Source organism: Suillus clintonianus (assembly GCF_016758775.1).
Source record: "Suillus clintonianus strain FC179 chromosome Unknown DEU56scaffold_24, whole genome shotgun sequence".
Lineage (NCBI taxonomy): Eukaryota > Fungi > Basidiomycota > Agaricomycetes > Boletales > Suillaceae > Suillus > Suillus clintonianus.
Window position 1 is genome coordinate 363,569 of NW_024539248.1, and position 19,617 is coordinate 383,185.

At 50.0% G+C, this 19,617-nt stretch overlaps 6 protein-coding genes across 6 annotated transcripts; 2 read left to right on the forward strand and 4 right to left on the reverse strand.

The window, feature by feature from the left end:
* The first annotated feature begins 338 nt into the window (after window positions 1–338).
* DEU56DRAFT_271782 (uncharacterized protein) lies at window positions 339–1,391 on the forward strand. The gene is made up of 2 exons (XM_041345402.1): window positions 339–457; window positions 522–1,391. Exon 2 carries the CDS (start codon window positions 683–685, stop codon window positions 1,226–1,228), a length of 546 nt encoding a protein of 181 aa, XP_041210047.1. The 5' UTR covers window positions 339–457; window positions 522–682; the 3' UTR covers window positions 1,229–1,391.
* Window positions 1,392–5,585: 4,194 nt separating this feature from the next.
* On the reverse strand, window positions 5,586–6,445 carry DEU56DRAFT_855456 (uncharacterized protein; the record flags this gene model as incomplete). The annotated part of the gene is made up of 5 exons (XM_041355250.1): window positions 6,367–6,445; window positions 6,232–6,315; window positions 6,132–6,182; window positions 5,905–6,076; window positions 5,586–5,852 (listed from the first exon to the last, which is right to left on the reverse strand). Coding segments are annotated over exons 4-5 (429 nt in total), but the record flags the coding sequence as incomplete, so codon positions are not given.
* A 1,641-nt stretch (window positions 6,446–8,086) lies between these two features.
* Window positions 8,087–10,001, forward strand: DEU56DRAFT_271848 (uncharacterized protein). The gene is made up of 3 exons (XM_041345403.1): window positions 8,087–8,294; window positions 8,353–8,367; window positions 8,426–10,001. Exons 1-3 carry the CDS (start codon window positions 8,226–8,228, stop codon window positions 9,665–9,667), a joined length of 1,326 nt encoding a protein of 441 aa, XP_041210049.1. The 5' UTR covers window positions 8,087–8,225; the 3' UTR covers window positions 9,668–10,001.
* A 1,172-nt stretch (window positions 10,002–11,173) lies between these two features.
* DEU56DRAFT_911280 (uncharacterized protein) lies at window positions 11,174–11,704 on the reverse strand (the record flags this gene model as incomplete). Its single annotated transcript, XM_041357271.1, has 3 exons — window positions 11,174–11,287; window positions 11,345–11,532; window positions 11,593–11,704. 3 exons carry the CDS (start codon window positions 11,702–11,704, stop codon window positions 11,174–11,176), a joined length of 414 nt encoding a protein of 137 aa, XP_041210050.1.
* A 1,091-nt stretch (window positions 11,705–12,795) lies between these two features.
* Window positions 12,796–15,961, reverse strand: DEU56DRAFT_911281 (uncharacterized protein; the record flags this gene model as incomplete). Its single annotated transcript, XM_041357272.1, has 6 exons — window positions 12,796–15,130; window positions 15,180–15,256; window positions 15,307–15,445; window positions 15,501–15,643; window positions 15,698–15,862; window positions 15,914–15,961. 6 exons carry the CDS (start codon window positions 15,959–15,961, stop codon window positions 12,796–12,798), a joined length of 2,907 nt encoding a protein of 968 aa, XP_041210051.1.
* A 280-nt stretch (window positions 15,962–16,241) lies between these two features.
* On the reverse strand, window positions 16,242–19,572 carry DEU56DRAFT_795742 (uncharacterized protein). The gene is made up of 9 exons (XM_041352850.1): window positions 19,434–19,572; window positions 19,306–19,377; window positions 19,166–19,256; window positions 18,903–19,110; window positions 18,498–18,841; window positions 18,257–18,441; window positions 18,111–18,202; window positions 17,895–18,054; window positions 16,242–17,841 (listed from the first exon to the last, which is right to left on the reverse strand). The coding sequence occupies exons 1-9, from the start codon at window positions 19,515–19,517 to the stop codon at window positions 16,402–16,404; spliced, it is 2,676 nt and encodes an 891-aa protein (XP_041210052.1). The 5' UTR covers window positions 19,518–19,572; the 3' UTR covers window positions 16,242–16,401.
* Between the last annotated feature and the right edge of the window lie 45 nt (window positions 19,573–19,617).

Here is a 19,617-nt window from a genome sequence, read left to right on the forward strand (position 1 = left end):
CTCAAAAGCACCGTCTACCCCTGAGCAATGGGTGCCCTCAAAATACAGCTCGGACATATCTCAGTACGTTCTCGTCAGGCCTTCCCGGGCCCCGTGCAGCCATCGTCAGCTATTTGGTTTTCCTATTACCAAGAAAGAAATTCGGGACATGGGTGTCATTGCTTTCCAACATGTTCAGCCAGACGAGATACTACCAGATGACCACACCTTCTTCGTCATGAATTCCCTTACCTTCATCATGCTATCTCTCGGTCTTCGTGTTTGCACTACCGCAGATGGCAAGGCGGTTGGAGATTCGGATAATATCCTACCACAGTGTTTGACGCCGTCGGGAAAGGTGCTGTTGTTAGTATTGTGGAGGGATACAGAACCCGAGGCTACCTGTCCCACGCTCAGTCAAGTGCATTACCTGGAGTCGAAGATTGGGCGCTTGCCGGGATGGTGGGTAGAGATCCCAGTGCGTATGCATGTTCAGTGCGAGAGCCGTTCAGCTGACAGACATTCTTGCATTTTTTTTTCAGCAATTTGGATGAGTACTTATTCCGCCATCGTTCTATCACTGGCTGTGTCGCCTACCCCACTTATACCTACCCATTTTATTCAGTTTCTGCCATGCCTCCTGAACGGCCGCAGTCCAAAGACAAACAAATAACACGTTAGGGAAGATGATTTGATTTTTGTGATGAAGCTCATGAACACCACACTGCCAGAAGTGCGTGAGCCGTGCCAGCATCCCAACAGAGTAGATGCCCTCTTACTACCCTTTGTGAAATTCATGACCCCCACGCGTTCGGGTGGTCCAGTACGCTTCGAGGCCGGTGGTCTCCAAAATTCTACGTTCGATTTTGAGATCCTACAGATGGACAAAGAAACTGCAGCGTACCGAGCGATCATCGGGTGTGGTGTGGGCCCAGCATTCCTTGGGCATATCATCGAGGGTGACAGGGTAATAGGGTTCTTAGTTGAACAATTGCACAGACGATCGGCTGGTCCTGAAGACTTGCAGGGATGCCGCGATGCCATGCTGCAGGCTAGACATCATCCATGGGGACCCGAACAAACACAACATTGTTGTGACCTCGGACGGAACCGTCACAATGATCGATTCGAGAATGTGATGCCGTGCAAGAGTGCTGAGCAGAAGAGCAAGGAGCTTGCCACTTTGCCAGCGCAACTGAGTGAGACAGCGGGTCGAGGGGGCGTGGCTTCGAGACAATTGGTCTACTGAATATCTGTTCGGTTTTTCGAACAACGTAGCGGAAAACATTGCCGAGTCAACCGGCAGTGGATACCACGGGTCGCTCGATCTCCTTATCAGCATATAGATGTTCTTAATATTCACTGACTCCGCTGGTGATGTCTTTTTGTCTTGGGCTCGATTCTGCCGCTCGAAACTGTATAAATGACCTATACTATATTGTTGTTACAAATATCTGTGAATCATATCTTGTCTGTGTTTTCTTGCGAGAGTCGGGGATTGGCGCTCGCGCCGCTACGATTACATAATCCGTCATCCTCAGGTTCAACACTTCAAGTTGTCATCACGTTCCTTCTGACCTCCACTAGCTAGTGAGGCCATTGAGCCGCACGCGCTACTAGGGTGTAGACTACAGCCAGTCTTAGCCTTCGCCTTCGTAACGCGTTCGACACGACTACCAAAGACGATTCACATCCCACGCAAAAGCGAGAGGACGCGAGTAGCAGAATATACACTCACACCCATACAGTTTCAGAGTTCTTCATTGTCATCCAACTTGCAAGGATGACATTGGCCTGACATTTATCAAGCACTTCTTGGGCGATCTTGTCATTAGACATCCAGCCGACAAACAACAGGCTTCTTCGCTCTCAAGGAACCGTCTCAGGAAAGAAAAGATGTGGTCCGTCATATGGACTACATTCCCATGCCTCCCCGTCGTACAGCCCTACCGCAAGACGAAGTGCAAGCGAGTCACGATGGCGGTCTAGAAAACATCTATCTCCGACCCTGTCGCGCCTGACGAAGCGCGTCTTGACCCCCCTGAGTGTTGTGTAGGTTTCAACGTTTGTTTGTTTTGGCGGTACAGTTGATGAATGTGGTGTTTACAGAACTCAGGGCCTAACATTTGCCTCCGTATATCATCATTCTTATCTAACGCACACTAAGCAGCATCGACAAGTTGACTGAAATAATCCCGGAAAATTTCGTCACGCTGCTGTCCTAGGACGTCCTCGAGAAATCGGTCATGGAGATACGTATCACTCATACTCACTACTGAAGTCCTCGTCGCGGTTCCAGACCCGATATGCATCCCACAAGTTTCCCCTCATCGTTCTGCAGCAGTTGCTGAAACGCCTCCAAGCTTCATGCGTACATGTTGTAGCTTCGTGTACACGCTTCGACAGCATAATCGGCCTCTCAGATGCCGAAGTTGAGCCAATAATTCCCAGATAGCGGAGGCCGAGCCTGCGAAGCCTACGCCAGAGAAACGCAGACGGTTCATAAAAAATGGCATCATCCTCGAAGGGTAGAATGGCGTGGAGCACGAGGTAGACGAGCACGACGCTGATTCGCTTCTGGCGGACAAATTCGGTGTTTTAAATACAGTGCTTACATCTCTGCTGATCATGAAGAAGGGTGATCGTGATGTAAAGACGATCAAGAAGTCGCAGTACTTGTTTCATAAGCTTGGTCAGTCGCCCCGTCTTTGCCTTCATGTGCATATCAATGAAGGGATGTAACTGGAGCAGCTGAGCGCAAAAGCTCGCCCCTGACGGTGCCGAGTTTTAACTGCATGGAACAAGCCCTCTCCCCCGGTCGAAAGTTACATGCTGGTCTTCCGGAGTCTTTGCATCTCAAGCCAGCTCTTCACGCTTGATATACGCCTCCCAAGTCAGAATCAACTAAACATTCGACATAGAATTCGTACAGGTTTTGATACTCATCCCCTCCTGCACTCGCACTCGCATTGCATCCCCTAGCACTGCACGCAAGCACCGTGATAACTAGGGGACTACTCATTATTGACTAAACCTATCAAGCATATCGCTAGCTACACCCCTCAGCTCCTTCACAGCAACGGTGGCAACCTCTTCCTGCTCTGAATCTATCATTTCTGGAATTCTGAAAAGAGAATACATATTCTCTTGTCGACTTTGGAGAACACGATCTATGTTTTTGATGAGATACTCAAGATTAGATTTCGAAGCAATTTGCATATGCTTCTTTGTGCCTTCCGCGAGGATGGGGAGGAATTCGGAAGGGTGTATGTCCTCAATCGCGTAATCACAGAACCATGCACTTCTCATTACATCCCACCACTGCTGCTCTGTGACAGAATCGAGCGATGTGACAGACGTCTGTTCAGCTGCGATTCGGAGGAGGAAAGCAGCTATGTAATAGGGATGGTCCGACTGAAGCACGCTGTCGGCATCGGATGATTCGCAGTGCTCTGCAATCATGCTAATGCACCGATCTATATGGCGATCCCCAGACAAATGAGGGTGCCAGTTGGGATTCCTCGCGAGGGCTAAGACCAGACGGAGATAGCACAAGTCGCGGGAATAATGATCAAAGCGGTGAGAACTATCATCGACGGGAGTAGCACTTGGTCGCGGACAAACCACGGATAAGATAGCGGGGGAAAGCTTGGTTAAAACCATGTCACGTAAGCCCGCATCACCAATAACATCAATCGAGGCGATTTTTTCTCGGGCACTGTGAGCAGCACGAAGAGCGGCATAGCGTAAATGGTCAGGCATGGTACTACCCATGCAGGCGATGAGCCTCTCGACGAACACATGCTGTTTGGTGGGGATGCAGCTCGCTCCTATGGTCCTCAGTAGCAAAAGTATGTCATACACCGTCTTGTGGTCATCGTAATCTGGATCTGATTGAATGTAGTCGAGGTAGTCCACCATCCAGTCGAGGTCTTCTGGCAGGTCGGAACCACCCCCCCACCAACGCTGGTCAATCCACACCTCGCCAGGGTCCGGAGATACGCCAGCAACAATCAACGTTAAGTCCAGCATCTTCCGTAGAGCTGCTAACGAAAACCAGGGACATTCTTGTTCAGGTGACCTCGCTCGTGAATAAATCTTCCTGCACAAGTCCAGGTTCCGCATGTTTGATGAAGGACTACAATGACGCCTGACCATGCTACAAATAACGTTGAGTAGGATCCATGCCCGGCGTGTGACTCCTGTGCTGTCTTTGTTGAGATCGCCTCCATCCCATGCACAGAGCACCTTTTGGAACTGCGCCAAAAGGAAGTCACTGAGTCTCGGCAGACCAGAACTACACAATCTCTCTGTTAGTAATGGCAAGAAAACCACCAAATGAATCAATAGCACCTTTTATCAATCCGAACTACGTCCTTCTTGTCAACCGGAACCCCGACCATGACGCAAGCAAGAAGAATACAATTGGCTACGATTTGAGGCGACGGAGAGGATGGAGAATGTAGCAATTTCGACATCACTTGTATAGCGAATTTTTCTACCACCCAGTGTGCATTCACTGGCCTAGTAATAAAATGGAAAGGAAGAGAATGCGACAGCCACCCCAGGACAGAATCGGAACAAGCCTCCGACGGGGGGTAGAATAGGTCCAATTCCTCTGGAAAATGATTATGTTTCGGAGGACAAAGATTCATAGTCGTGGAAAGCACCATACGGTCCGCGGTACAAATGTCCCGAATCTGCATAAATGCGAAATGGTCCCCCAAACAGCTAAGAAATTCAAATTTACCACAGTCAGGATATGCCTGAAGAATATGTCTGTGGTATAGATGAATCAGAGCCATCATACAAGTAGAGGCCTTCTCCCCCAACGCCGGTACGACCTGCCCGTGAAAGCCGACACAGCTTGTGAAATTATGATACAACTGAGGCAGCAAGTCTGAGATGTCAAGATCCAGGGGCCATTCGACTTGCGGAACGAGGCTGACAGCGGCGAGAAATACTTCAGGATCCGTAGATGTCTCTAGCAGCCATTTGATGCTAGGTGCTTCCAGATCGCTTGTGGATATGTCAGGGAGGTTGAGGGGAAGGGTGCACTCGTTCTCCGCCAAAAAATATATCATCTGGTCGAGCGATCTTGTTTCAGAGTCTACAACCTCTGTTGAGGAGTGTGGAACAAAGAAACACAGCCCGTTAAGAAGCATAGTGAATAACTGCTGAAGAGATCGCCGTGTGAGTGCGCCGACCGCACGTACAAGGCCTGAGGAATGATTCAGACTGGAAAAGACTACCTGAGTTCACAAAATGATCTTACTGTCGACGCGCAACATGCGCAAGATCGTCGATACAGGAGTCTGAAATGGACAGGAGGGAGATATCAAACATGCCATGACAGTCAGCGAATAGAACAAAAATCCGAAGACCGTGGTGGCGATGATGACGCAGGCGATGCTGGGCTGTTCATACCACATGTTGGCGCTGAGGGCGATCCCAAAGAGAAGGAGGGAGATCTGAAGTAAGACAGGAAAGGATTGCACGACAGCATCAAAATACCATGCGACGAGGCCGTCGAACTTCTCTTGCCTGCGCTTTCCTCGTTCCTCTTGCGAGCCGCGGCCATATCTGTTCGACTTGAAGTACCCAAGCCACTGCTTGCCTAGTACGGCCCCGAAAGCAGCGAGCAAGCTCATGGACAAGCTTGCGTACGCGGTCATTTGGATCCATATAGTCGCCCTTGACGGCGACCACGTAGATGCTAGTACTGCGGGCGTAGAGCCCGCTGCAGCGAGGTTACCGAGTCCGATTTGTACGAGCTGGGCGAGAAGCTTATTCGTAGTGTCGCTGGGGTTGGGACTGAGATTGGACTCCATCGCGACAATGAAACTCGTGCTGACAGCGGAAAAAAGACCAGACTGATCAAACATGAGTCTTAGAACAAGTCATCGATAAACTTGCGAAACTTACAAAGACCAACACAATGTCCATGTCGCTGCTGTATCGCTCAAGGAATTCGCCGTCATGTTCCTCCGCGACTCTTTTATACACCCCCCAGAAACGAGAGCGATTGTCCTTGCCGTTCTTCGATGCAATTGTCGAGTCCTGAAGAACATCCAATACTTGCTTCATGACAATTGTTCTGCGCATAAGATGTGGTCAGCTGCTATCGCTCGGGTCATTGTTTTTTCGCTCACAATTCACTTAGATTTGGCTGGTCGTTTTGGGCCACGACCTTTTCCGCCTCACTGAGACAAATTCAGGAATTGTTTGACATCATCATTGATAGGAACTTACGGAGCTAAGCCATCGCCGGGTGAATCATTAGGACCATTTTCCTGTATGTGAGAATCTGATGGCTGGGAAGGCCCAGTGTTCGAGCTGCAGTTCTGGTGAGGAGTGACACGGAAGCATCAGGACAGAAACGCTTACATCACTGATTGCGGCTTGACCGGCGAAGGGCCACCATTTTCCTTCTCCCTATATTGGTGTCATATGAATGACAGATTCCATGAAACCACAACTTACCCTGAATCCTCCATGGATACTACCGTATCATTTCCCGGGGGATGCTGCTCGTCGTTGTGGGCGCGCTGATCCTTGGTACCGTCGTTGCTTGATCGTTTTGACATGAGGAGATTGTAGCTATAGGTATGTGGATCCAAAGCAAAAACCAGTGGAATTGGAAAGAGCCTGAGCGGTCAGAGATAAGCAATAGTGCACAGCAAGCTGGTTAGCCGCCTGCAATCATCACGAACACGTGCACGACAATATTGACGCTGAGGGTGTGAGCGCTCCCTGAGCCAGTGGACCCTGACTCAGAAGTCTAGCTAGTAGCATCGCGACAGGACATGCATATAAACAGACATCAATGATGTTGTGGTGGCTACGTTGGGATCCAACCTGGGTAGCAGGTATCTCGATGCCCGCCCCACAAATGCCATGCTCGGTAAGATCTTACTCGGCTCGTTTATTCCATGCCGGATAACGCCCTTCCACTTTTTATCAGTATCAGAAATTTCATCCATTTGCGCGATGACTTCAACACTACGAACTGAGCCGACATGGCGCATCATCACAATAAAAAAAACTCACCACCCGAAGGCGCGCGGCATTCCATGACCAGCATATCCAAGTCCTGCGGCGATGTAATATTTTTGTACAAGTCTCTATCTGAGGTGTAAGTCCGCTAAGGGACCAACCTAGCGAGAGAGACATCAACGGCAGTGGTTATAAGACTTACATGCACATACAAATGGGTCTCCCATCTTTATGTAGCCCATCAAACTAGTCTAAATCCTCGTCAGAAAGATCCTCACGTACGAACAAGGACTGCCTACCCATTCCATCTCAGGCTCTGAATCCGGGTCACACCTACCTTCGAACACAGATGCAAGAACTCGCAAAGAGTGTTCCCAACGAGAGTGTGCGTTTGGGAGTCAAAGACGCAGTGCGTTGTTCAAGTTCATAGGACTTTATTGGCTCAACCGTATTGAACAAGGCCTGACATTGAGAAAACCCCGACTCAAGGAAAACAGCTGACGCGATATGTCCACCATTCCTTCCTACAAACGATATTCTCCGCAAGATGAAGTAAGGAAATAAGTCATGCTTGACGCACCGGTCGCTCCTGAGCATGAAACGTGTCAGTACTATAAAAACTCACGATCAGCATGAGGCTGACTGACAGAAATCTCTTGCTTTGAGTATCACGATGCTAAGCGGGTGTTCGAGAGAAAGCGAGGCGTTATTCAAGAGTTCGATAAGGTGGTACGGGACGCCGACGCCAGCGAATCAGATACTAGCCCCAATAATGCAGACGTCTGTCTCACTTGGCAGATGATCTTGGCTGCCTTCACCCGGGCCAGCGAGTGGATTTGCATCCGAAGAGGAATCGATCCAGAATGAGCGGGTCGGATTGCGAGATTGGAGTTGAGCAGGAGGAGTTGGATGAGGACAAGCGTTGTAAATGTGGCGAGAAGTAAAATTCACGACTCCAGGGCCTGTACGCAGTTAGACATGCAAACGTTGATCTTTTCCAACTGTAACTTAGTGTTACTAATACTAGTGCAAGTTAAGATGCCGTGTGACAGTGTCACGTGACCGCCTGAGTAGTATAAAATCACAAGCGAATATTCAGTCTCGTCGCTGACCAGGGGTTAACCTACTCTCACCTTTTGTCATCGCTCTCAGTCTGGTCCACATAATTAGCCTGGTCCACATCATGAGCCTAGGTCTTTCCTTCCTCAAACTGTCATCCTCCTTGAACATTTCAACCGCAAGCAAATAACATGCAGACAGCCAATTCACAAGTCAATTGCTCCTCGGCCTCGGATATAATTGGTGCCCTGCAAAACATCGTAAGTGCCCAGTTAGTGAAATCTTGTTGTGTCTGCCGATCTTAATCAAACACTTCAGCTCGCACATTCACAAGTAATTGTAGGTCTAGCAGATGTCACGATCATTTGTCTGATGCAATACTGACTATTAGCAGATATCAGACTTCAAAACCCCGCACTCCCGAGCCAATCATATCCCCAACACAAACTACCCCGCCATTGAACTCAAAGGGGAATGCATCAGCAATATCGTCGCAGAACGCCAGCAGCAGCTGGATACAGTTTTGCTCGACATCTCAGGGCTAGCAACAGTCATGGGCAACATCGAAAATCTTCACAAGCAACTCGTCGAACAGAAGAACAAGATCATCCAGTCCATGACTTTTTACAAGGGACTCGTGTCGTCTCTCTGGCGCTTGCCAACTGAAATCTTATCCCAAATTTTTCACCTCTGTCTCCCCGAAGACAAGTACTTGTCACCCGCATCGAAACAGGCCCCCATGCTGCTGACCACAATATGCCGACCATGGAGGGAGGTCGCTATGGGTACGCCCAGTTTATGGTGCAGGTTACATGTAGAACCCACTGGCAGAGATTGGGAGAAGGCGGTTGCCTTCTATCACTCATGGCTCAAGCGAGCACGAGGATACCCGCTCTCATTAGCATTCAAATGCTGGAACTCGCCTGAGCATCTCAGCCTTCTTCAGCCGTACGTCAAACAAATCTCGTCCCTCGCCATCCGTGTTTACCACCGATCGGGAATTTCTGAAAATTTGTTGAACGACCTACCCCGGCTACCCGCACTTCAGGAGCTTGTCGTACAAGCTCGACAAGCTCCAAATTTTTCACCTATGACGTCAATATCTACCTCGCGACTGCCGTCCACTATGCGTAGCCTCGATGTCTCGGACTTGCCGGTGTTCGACATCACGCGCTTATCTTGGTTCAATTCCGTATGGGTCCACCTGACGAACGTCAAGATCTCCACAAGTCACCCGGGTGCATTACTCTACTTGCTCCGTCTATGTCCAAACCTCTCCTCGTTAACGGTTCGCACATCATCATTCTACAAAGCGCAAATCTTGGAGCCACTTACGCACGCCAACATTCAATCCTTATCCATCGTGAACCACTCTCGTAATATAGGGTGTTTAACTGGCCTGTTCAATGCCTTGTCACTCCCCAATTTGCGCGTTTTTGAATTGTGTTACGGGGCAAGCAACCTATGGTCTCGCAAGGTTTTGAAGGCATTTTTGGCACGGTCGAGGTGTTCACTGGAGAGCCTGATCTTCAGCGGTCAGCTGACGGTGACAGAGGTGCAGCAAGCGGAATATATTGCGCTTATTCCTTCTCTCAACATCGTAGTGGATTACAGTAGTCAACACTTTTCGTAGGGGCTCAGTTGTTACCTGCAAAATGATTGTAGTATTACCGGTGCCTTCCACCACTTTGCTGAACCTCGCTCGCATCATCGGACGCTGCTGGGCCAACGGCGTGCAATACAGCGCGAGAAAAAAAAAAGCATCCGAAGATCAGGAGTATTACCGCACCCATGTTTGACCTTGACGCAGAGATAGATACATGGAGTACATCGCAGCGGGGCTTTGTTACCTACCTTCCTGTATCGTACAGACCATACCACTGCTTCAAAGGCGAGATCTAAGTCTATGTGGACTCCCAGAAGGCTACAATGATTTTTTCCCCTACTGATGGCTAAAGGTACAACTAACTTACTAAGCGATAACACTTCGCAGCGCCACCTGGGACGCCCGATAAGAACGATGGCCATGTTGCAATGATTTCTGGCATGATGTGATTTATACTTTGAACGCATAGCTAGCGGAAAGTTGTATCAACTTGAATATGGCTGTGCCGTGAAGTACAGCAAAGTACTTACGTCTGAAGTGACCTGCAGGAGTGACTCTTTACAGAATGAAGTTTCTTCCTATGTAGACTCGGACTCCCGCTGGCGTTCTGCCTCCTGCCGAAGATGTAACGATCTCATAAAACAAATTGTCTCGTTGTCGGGCAAATCTGGGAGGGCAAGGTATTCGGCTAATGTATATGATTTTCCAGAAAATATCCGCGGCTGGGGTTTGCCCATAGCAGTGAATCCATATCTATCCTCCAACGTCACCCATTCTACGGCGGTAGGAATATTGCCTTTTAGCCACTTCTTAAGTTTGCGATCCAAATGATGCTCGGCTAGCGGCAATTGCATATTTTCACGCGAATGATAGGATTGGGTGAACAAGAAGACACGCAAACTGCTACCTGGGACGTCGGGCCAAGTATGGCATCCAACGAGGAATTGAGGTTTGCCATTAGCGACCAGCCAGTCGTTCATCGGTTTGTATTTCAATGTGGGTGTCGTCGATGCTGAGGAGTTTGTTGAGCGCACGAGCACTCTGCAGAGATATATGATATCCGCCCAGGATCTGAATCATCCTTCTGCGTGAGTCAAAACATGATAAAAATGCAACACGAAAAGCACTGTGGCATACTAGCTAGTTTATTTCGTGCGAGTCGGACGAACTACAGACGATAATAGGTCGATAGTTCGTGGTTTGCGACGCAAAAGCCTGAGGCCTGATTGCCTGAATGACATATATATAGGGGTAGAAGTGCCAAGTTGGAGATTACATACTAATTATCCGGCGGAGGCTTCTCAACCCACATATCATCACCTCCGTCCCCGACTCACTCCTTCCGTTTCTTCTTCCTCGGCCGCTCGCTATCCCGATCGCGGTGTTTTTGACGCGCAGTAGTGAGCGATAAATGAATGCTATAGCGGTGGTGACGCCCGAGTCAGCGGTAGTGATGACTACGTCAAAAAATTCTCACCATCTCAAATTGACGAATCCTAGTCAGACTGGTTACGAGCTGAACTAAAGCGCGTGCTATGGTGATTGCGCCGTGTTGGAAGCGTCCGAGTCAGCGGCGGTGACACCCGGATCGTCGGCGGCAGCAGGTTGCGCAAGGGTCTGAAAGTATGGATAAGACTCGTATTGTGGCTGGGAATAATAATATTTAGCTCAAGTATACGTAGTTGATGAGATAGAAGGACTTACTAGAGCGGAATACTTGTGACTAACAGCTATGCCCCGGAGGTCATTGAGAATCTTGACGATCACGGAAAGATTTCCCGCGAGATTTCGAATGCCCACCCCCGAACCTGAACTCTTCTCGGACGCCAAACCAACAGCGAAAAGCAAAATGATGGAGAATGCGAAAATGAGCAATCCCCGGGACACCGGACCTGTGTGATATATAGATTAATTAATGTGTTGGTTCCTAAAATAATATTAAATTCACTAACCGTCTTTCCATCCGGTCGCGAAGGCGAGATCGACGGAGAAAATAGTCACGGACAACGACATCAGCAGTGGAGCAGCGCAGCTGCTCATAAGGTCTGGGTTCATAGTTGCCATGAAGATTGAGAAGAAACAGGAGATAAATGTCGTTGCCGTCAAAAGAAAGACAGTGTGTGCAGGCTCGAAGGCGACCAGCGCTGTTGTAGCCGCAACAACCACGAACAAGAAAATTAAGATGGTGAGTCGTTCACAGGTTGAAATCATTTGGATAATTGTTGATGTGGGAATGAGTATAGCTCTCGGATTACTGCCATATTTTATACTCCCTTAGGGGCTTCTAGAGATGATGACACTGTGTCTTACTATTGTCCATGTCTTGGAGTGTCCAGTCGATTCGGACTTGTCTAGTAATTCGGACTTGAATCAGAAGCTTACTAATCACGATCTACCGACGCCTGTAAGACCTAGCCGCATTTGGGACTTACGCCAGGCTTACGGTATCTGCCGAGGCCCTGTCAGCTTTGATGTCGTCGGTCAATTCTTCAAGTGCAGCTTGTGTTGGAGTTTCGGCGGAAGATGCCGTCGATCTTCTGGGTCCACGGCGGAGGGGTATATGATAGAAACCATTGTGAAATTGAATGAGTTGGGCGGGTATTCAGAATTGGATATAAGGAGATCGTAGTAGCTAGTACGAGGACTTGCTTGGGTTTTGATACACTAGTCCTCGAGTTGTGTTTTGCGTCAACGGATAATCGGACGTCACCCGCGCACGCTGGGATCGGAACAAATCTGCAATGCGGCGCAAGAAAACTCTCGACTATATGTCAAGTACTCGTAGACGTCACTATAAAGCTATGGTCGTAGGTGTGGAGTGAGAAACCGACAAAAGAAAGCGTAGAACAAATTAAGCCGGACACTTCCAGTTGTCCATGCACTGATCGTGTCACACACGATGCAGCTGCCTTCGCCATCTTTGCGTAGACAGCTGTAGCTGTTAGCTATAACACTGGCAGATGGATGCATTGGGGATTCAGGACTTTGGCGGGTGTTCTCAGTCTGCCCTGAAGCACAAGTGAGTTCGGTATCGTAAATGAATGGTATCTTCCCTGTGACCTGATGTGGACCGGCGTGTGGTTGAACTGCTCCGTGTAAATCCTACAAGATACAAGAAAGATACAACTTGGTGTACAATGGATCATGATCGATATTTAAATATTCGCAAATGGCGACCGACCCTCCAACTTGAGGGACATCGCCCATCCTTCGAATTTGTCCGGTAAGCTATTGAATGGCGCGCAACTGTACAAATGCAAGGGGGACACTCCTATCTCAGCACACAAAAACCGTGTCTCTGCGAAGCGCACTGCGGCCAAAGCAAAGTTACCATGCGCAAAGGCAACTTCCCCAAGTCCACGTGTGCTTAATGCCTTATACCACAGGTTGCCTTGCATATCACAGCCTTCAATCGTGGCGGTAAAATAAGCCTCCGCCCTGTCGCACTCGCCTGCGGTGAGCTCGATGCATGCCAAGGCGTAAGATCGGTGGAGGAACATGCGTGCATTGCGCAGCGCAAAGAATTGGAAGGTTTCCAAGGCTTTGTGGATGAACTCCCTCGCAAGGTCATAATTCCCCTGCTTGCTCGCGACCACAGCCTTCTGCACGGTGAACCAGGAGACAAGGTGCAAATCATGTCCCTCAAACATGTCTATCATTTTCTGTAGATTATCCATTGCGTCAGATAACTTATCCTCGCAAAATGCAGCGTCTGCAAGCCCCACAAGTGTGTCCCTGCGGTCGATGACATCTCCGGTACTTGTGCATTGCAGGAGCAGGTCATCCAAATGTGTGTGCACCTCGACAATGTCTGCCCCATGATACAATTTGGCCCGCCAGTGCCAAATCTTGGATTGCAAGCCCCAGTTGCAATCTTCCACGGACTCCACAAATAATTCGTCCGCAGATGATGTGAATGTGTACATCCGGGCCATATCCAAGACATGCCGAGCTCGGGCTTTCATTGGTTCGGTGAGAAACTCCCAAGAGTCGGAGTGCTGGAGATCCTCGGAGAGATTCCGGGATTGAATAAAGCGACCTTGACATCTCAGCATGTCTGCACGGCCTGTAAGACAATACGCCATGCTCTCGAGGTCGCCGGCGGCGAGGTAGAGCGCCTCGGCAGCTTGATAGGCCCGTACTGCTTCAGCGAGCTGAGAAAGCGCGTCGTACAGCCGCGCGAGAGCCGACAAGCAGTGTGCTTTTAGCGACAACGTAGAGGAATTCTCGACGATGTTAGAAATAGCGAGGGAAAGGGTAGTCGGACGAGGCAGATGCTTCTCCAAGCACAGCAAAAACTGCCAGCAAACGTCATAGATCTCTCCCGTGCCATCTTGGTTGTGGGCAAGTTTGAAAGCAACTACGTGCTCGATGTTTAGATGATCCGAGATAATGATATCAGCATACTGATCGCGATCTCCTGAATAGAGGTCAACAGTGCGACAGTAGAAGGTATATATCTCTTGCAAACACGTGGAGTCAGGTAGGGACAATGAATCTTGCACATAATGTCGAACGGGTGCGAGCATCTTGATGAACTTGTCTTGACGATAAACGAGTGATTGCATGCATAGAACATCGCATATAGCGTCGACTTGCGGGAGCGATGGCAACAAATCACTAGCCAGGTCCTCGTTGAGACCCTGGGGCAAGAATGCGATGATGGATAAAGCACGACGGCCGTCCACTCCGAGATCAAGGACCGACGGTGAGCTGAGCGACAGTTGCATGGTGTCTGACAAGCTTTGCAGCCTCCCCTTGCCAGCGTTGAGCACCTTGCTGTGCCGATCCTTCCATCTCTTGAGCAGCGTGGCTGGAGACCAACTATTTTGCTGTGCGGCATTTGCGAGTAGATTGATGGAAAGGGGGTGAAAATCCAATTCCGTAAGCAGGCCTTTTATGTCTTCTTCGGCATCGCTACGACTGGCGTGGTGATAAATCTGAAAGAACACTGCTTGAGCAGAGCTCAAGTCCAGCGGCGGAATATCCTTCGTTATCCATCGTACGTTCGGTGCATTCCTTCTGCTGCGTGACGTGAGGACCAGAATGACGCCAGATATGTTAGCAATCTCAGCAATAGCTGGCGGTATCTCTCCCAGCGCCGTCGATGCACTAGCCTCTTCAAAGGTCTCAGCATTGTCGAGAACAACGAGTGCGCTGGCAGAACGAAGAAAGGAAGATATTTGGCGCACGGGATCAGCACCAGCAATTTCTATGCCCAGGGCTCCCGCGAAACGAGTCATAAAAGTTTCGAAAGTGATGGTCAAAGGATTGAGGCCATCGTAAGTCACGAAGAAGCGCCGATCAGTGAATTTCTCCATGACGAGTGGTTCATTGAGGATAGCTTTGGCAAGAGAACTCTTTCCCATGCCCCCCGGACCGATCAATGCAATATGCTCATCATTGACGACGAGGTTTGTCAACTCTGCCACAAGATCATCGCGGCCATAAAACATAGCGGGCTGCGATGGAGGCTCAGGTGGGCGATACCTGATTGCGTTTAGAGGACACTCATAACCTAATAAAAATAACAACGCACTTTGGAGCAGCGATACTAGCAGAATTACCCTTGAGTAGCTTCTTCACACCAACCGCAATACCAGCGGTCAGCTCAAACTTGAGACGGCATTCAGCAGGCAAGTCGGCATGATGTTACACGGACATACATTGAAGAGTACGAGGACGCGATCTAGATCCTTCTCCCATCCAGCGATCTGGTCGCGATCGATTGTGACAGAGAAGAGACTCTTCCAAAATCCCTGCTCCTTCTTTGAGGCCACTGCTGTATTGATGCGGTTTACCGATCTGCATGGTGCCATCACTTTCCGGTGACAACGAAATTAATGTGGCTCGCACTCACATGTTAAGCTCGGACAAGGCCTCCCCCAAGGATCCTTGCAGATCATCTTCGGTAGCATCCTTGGTCGCTCTTTCGAGTTGTTTCCTGATAGTTTCGCATTTCTCAACTATCGCCAGAAAATCGAACTTGTTCTTGATCACCGACTACACAGACCTGAGGATCCTTCACAAAAAATCCCAAAGATTACGCCAACGCACCTGCGCAATAATCAGGATGTTGGCAACCGTTCCGAGGATACCTCTCGCCAGGTCGATAGGAACGAGGTCTCTTGTAACGCCGATTGCCACTATAGTGACACCCAACAATTGGCTCACGTTGTCGTCCTGCAACTCCTCAGTTCCAGGAGCGAGTTGTTTTGAGTCCTATGATAGATCAGATACACAATTGTGATACCTAGATACGTGCCTCCTCACCTTCGAGATTTTGGAACTTCCCGCCTTTGGCTTTTTGGATAGTGGCATCGCCTGGGTTAGTGTGGTGGATTCAAATTGGAGTGGGTTTCAGTCATCGAACGAGGGCCTCAAGGCAGAGACTCAGAGTGAGAAACTGCACTGCCTAGGTGCATAATTATAACCTACCAGGTGTGAAGAGAATTTGTATGTACTTCTCATTGAGAAGTACAACAATTAAAGTCATCACATCATGCGATCTTCGGATGTGTGACGCCGTGGAGATTACATAATCGTAAGAACTCTGTTTCTGTTGCATGGGCTCTTCACCTGTATAGTTCCGGGCATAAGAGGGGGGTCGTAGTGCAGGCTCACCTACACATTGATGGTCATCGTGGCCAAGTACATGTGCCGGTCAAGGATTTATTCAAGGGACACAGCTACACGCCAAAACTAATGGATGCTAACCTTCATAAACCTGTATATAGCACACCTAGCAGTGTAGACTAGCGTTACATGAAATCAATTGCCCTCTTACGAGCACGAGGAGGTCCACTTTCCTGTCCACCAACCTGACCGCCCTCATCGTGCGACAGATCGATAGGCAAAACCTTTACGATATCCGGCGGAGGCTTCTCAACCCACATATCATCACCTCCGTCCCCGTCTCGCTCCTTCCGTTTCTTCTTCCTCGGCCGCTCGCTATCCCGATCGCGGTGTTTTTGACACGCAGTAGTGAGCGATAACGACTCCCCGCCATCCTCGTCTACATCAAAGGAAACAAGCGCGCCGCCCTTGGAGCTCTTCTGTTTCTTGGTTTTCTTTTCCTTCTTCTCCGCGTCTTTCGTTTTGGATGCCCTAGGTATGAAGGTAGGCTTGAATGTGGCAAGGTCGACATCTTCTACGACGCCGTTGGCTGGTGGTGCTGGCTTGACCTCGGGGACCGGTTCAGAAGGCCCAGCTGGCGCAGAGATAGCAGGGGGTTCGTCCGCCTCATCAACATCATCCATGCGATCCTTCTCCTCATCACTCTCCTCATCATCGCTCGCAAAAATTGCTTTGAAAATATCCATCCCAGGACGCTCATACGTTAGCACATCATCCCCCTGCCCATCCTCTTCCCCCAAGCCAATATTTGCAACATCGCGCTTGCCACTCCCAGAGCCCCCATTCTCCACTTGCGTCGCTTTCGCGCTAGCACCCGCAAATTCGTCTGCTGGCGCTGTGCCTGTGAACTCAGGTCCCGCAGCCTGCGCTGATGGCCCAGGGGTATCGACAGGGACCTCCAGATCTGGATCCTTCACACCAAACCGCTTGCACAGCAGCTTTGCGGGCTGCCACGGATGCACCTCACGCGTCATAACACCATACATGCCCAGTCGAGCAGCGTGCACCTTCGGGTCTTCTTCCTTCACTTCCTCCTTCGGTTTCTCCTCCGCCACATCCATGTTGTCCGCTCCCTCTTCCGGTTGTGCAGCAGGCGTGTGCAGTCCCTCGATGATCTTTGGCCCGAGATCCAGAACAGCGGCACTTGTAAACCGCCCGGCCATGGCTCCAGAGACGGGGCGGAATAGGGCAGCTGACTTGGCATAATCACTTATCTCTTTTGCGAACTCCTCGGGTGACTGCCCAGACATCTGCGTGGGTGGAATTGCCCCTGAGCCGGGCTGTGCGTGCGCACGGAGATAGGCTGTATACCTTGCCTGCTTGGAGGGATCGGTCGTGAAGGGCTGGAAACCGAGGAGGGCAGCTTGGGCGACGTGAGGCTCGGTGTGTGTGATCGTGGGGGGCGTGGGGAGTGGTGGACCTGGCGAGGGGGCGTCGGACGTAGATTCAGGTGCAAAACGGCTTGCAGCGATGTTCTTGATGCGTTCTTGGTCTTTCTTGGAGATGTACTCGAAGACGGACCTGGTTGCAGAAGGGAGGGGAGTCTCACCGAGTACTGCTCCCCGCTGTCCATAGGATGTAAGCATGTAAGATCTGTAGGAGATGAATTTTGTCAAACCTGGTTCGCAGAGATACCTGTTTTCCACTGGGCGTATGTCTGGGTTTGTGACGGAGGAGGGATAACAACGTTCTCTTTATCTTTTGAATTTTCTTTCTCCCTCTCCCAAACGCGTTTGGGGTTTGGCGTCCAATCTTTTGGCATATCTGGTATTGGGAAGCTGGTAATTGTGAATATCCCACCATGAGCAGCGTACGCGTAAAGAGAGTCACTGACCAAAGGTCCTCCGCCACGGGTTTATCAGATATGACGAACCCGTTCAAAGGCTGTCTCCCATCACGAAACGTTATTTGCCCGGTAGAAGGTCTCTAGAGTCCATAAGCTGAACCGTAATGTCACAGCTCTCTTGTATGAGGACCTACTTGAGGTTGTGCCGCCTTTGCTAAATTCCGTGCGCTTTGTGATCGCGAACTCATGGAAACACGCTCCTCATCGTGCGCATCATTGGCATCGTAAGCATGCCGATTCCTACCGTGCATCTGGGAGTGATCATAAATATCTAAGTCGTCGTCATCTGCATCATTCAGCGCGCCGAGGCCAAAACCGCCTGTCGCCACGGGTCAGAGTCAAAAGATCGCACACAGCAACAGCGAGAATACGCGCCAGCTAAACGTGGGTCACTGGATTGTTTGGAAGATTCAGGCGTAACGCCGAGACTCGCATGCAGTCCTAGCCCAGGGTCATAGCCCAAGCCATGAAAGTTATCCTTCCTCTCGACGATGATCAACGGTGTATCTCGAGGGGCGTACAAGTGTTTCTTCGCTTCCTCATCTATATCATCAGTTGGCACGTCTGGGTCACGGCCGAATGCCATTTCACGCTGACGCCATGTTATCCGTGGGCCGACACCTTGCCCAATGCGCCAGCCCATCTTCTTGAGAATGCGGGCGCCTACAGAATCTTTTGGTGCTGGGAGGAGAGACTGTTCAAGTGCGAGGGTGATTGCGCTGGGTGGGGTGGGGTGGGTCCGGTAAACGATGTATCATATGGGAGGATGTGGATACGCACTCTTTGTCGTCGGCACCCTCGCCACGTTTGCTCATTTCATCTTGCGTGCCTCCGAGTAAATCCATCTGCTCATGCTCATCGACCAGCTTTTGGTCTTCACGCATTCCTGTGAGGTCTTCGTCGTCCATGAAGTCTTCTGGGCGGGAAGGGCGGTTCTTGTTATTGGCCCTGTCGGACCGCGAGGATACGAATGTTGACGGTGTCCATCCTGGAGGAGAGTACTAAGAGGCATGCTACGTAGGATTTCCTCGCAGAGAACGTACCTTCCTTAGAACCCACTGTATTGAAGTACCCAGCAGAAAAACCGCCAGTAAAGGCTCCATGCAATCTTCTCCTGCCCTTCTCATCCCTCACCTGAAAGATACATCGAGCCTGGAGCAAGACCACACATACAAGAGCTCACCTCTTGCTTCCATAACGGCACGAACTCGCCTGTGTCTTTCGACTTTTCGAGTGGGGGAAGCGGGGTGCCGATCTGTGGTGGTCAGAGAGTTGGCAAGCTGTTGTTGGGATGGGAGAGTGTTTACGCACAAGGCAGAAGTTCTCGTTTGCCTTTCTGCTGGATGTGTCGATGCCTAGGTCGCCGAGCTTGCGCTTCAGCCTCGCTGTGCTCATCGTGGTCACTGTTGTTGGGCCCGGGTCATCTAGTGTCCTGATTAGTAACCCTAATGCGCTAAGTTCTAACCCTAATAATGCTAACACTCGTTATTTATTG

Bases quoted from the DNA above. Each gene is read 5' to 3' on its own strand.
- DEU56DRAFT_271782 (XM_041345402.1), top strand. From the start codon at position 683: ATGAAGCTCATGAACACCACACTGCCAGAAGTGCGTGAGCCGTGCCAG.
- DEU56DRAFT_271848 (XM_041345403.1), top strand. From the start codon at position 8,226: ATGCAGACAGCCAATTCACAAGTCAATTGCTCCTCGGCCTCGGATATA.
- DEU56DRAFT_795742 (XM_041352850.1), bottom strand. From the start codon at position 19,517: ATGAGCACAGCGAGGCTGAAGCGCAAGCTCGGCGACCTAGGCATCGAC. The intron at 18,842-18,902 runs GTGCGTATCCAC...CACCCCACCCAG, and splicing joins GAGGGTGCCGACGACAAAGA to CGCAATCACCCTCGCACTTG. The intron at 17,842-17,894 runs GTTTGACAAAAT...TCCTATGGACAG, and splicing joins CAGGTATCTCTGCGAACCAG to CGGGGAGCAGTACTCGGTGA.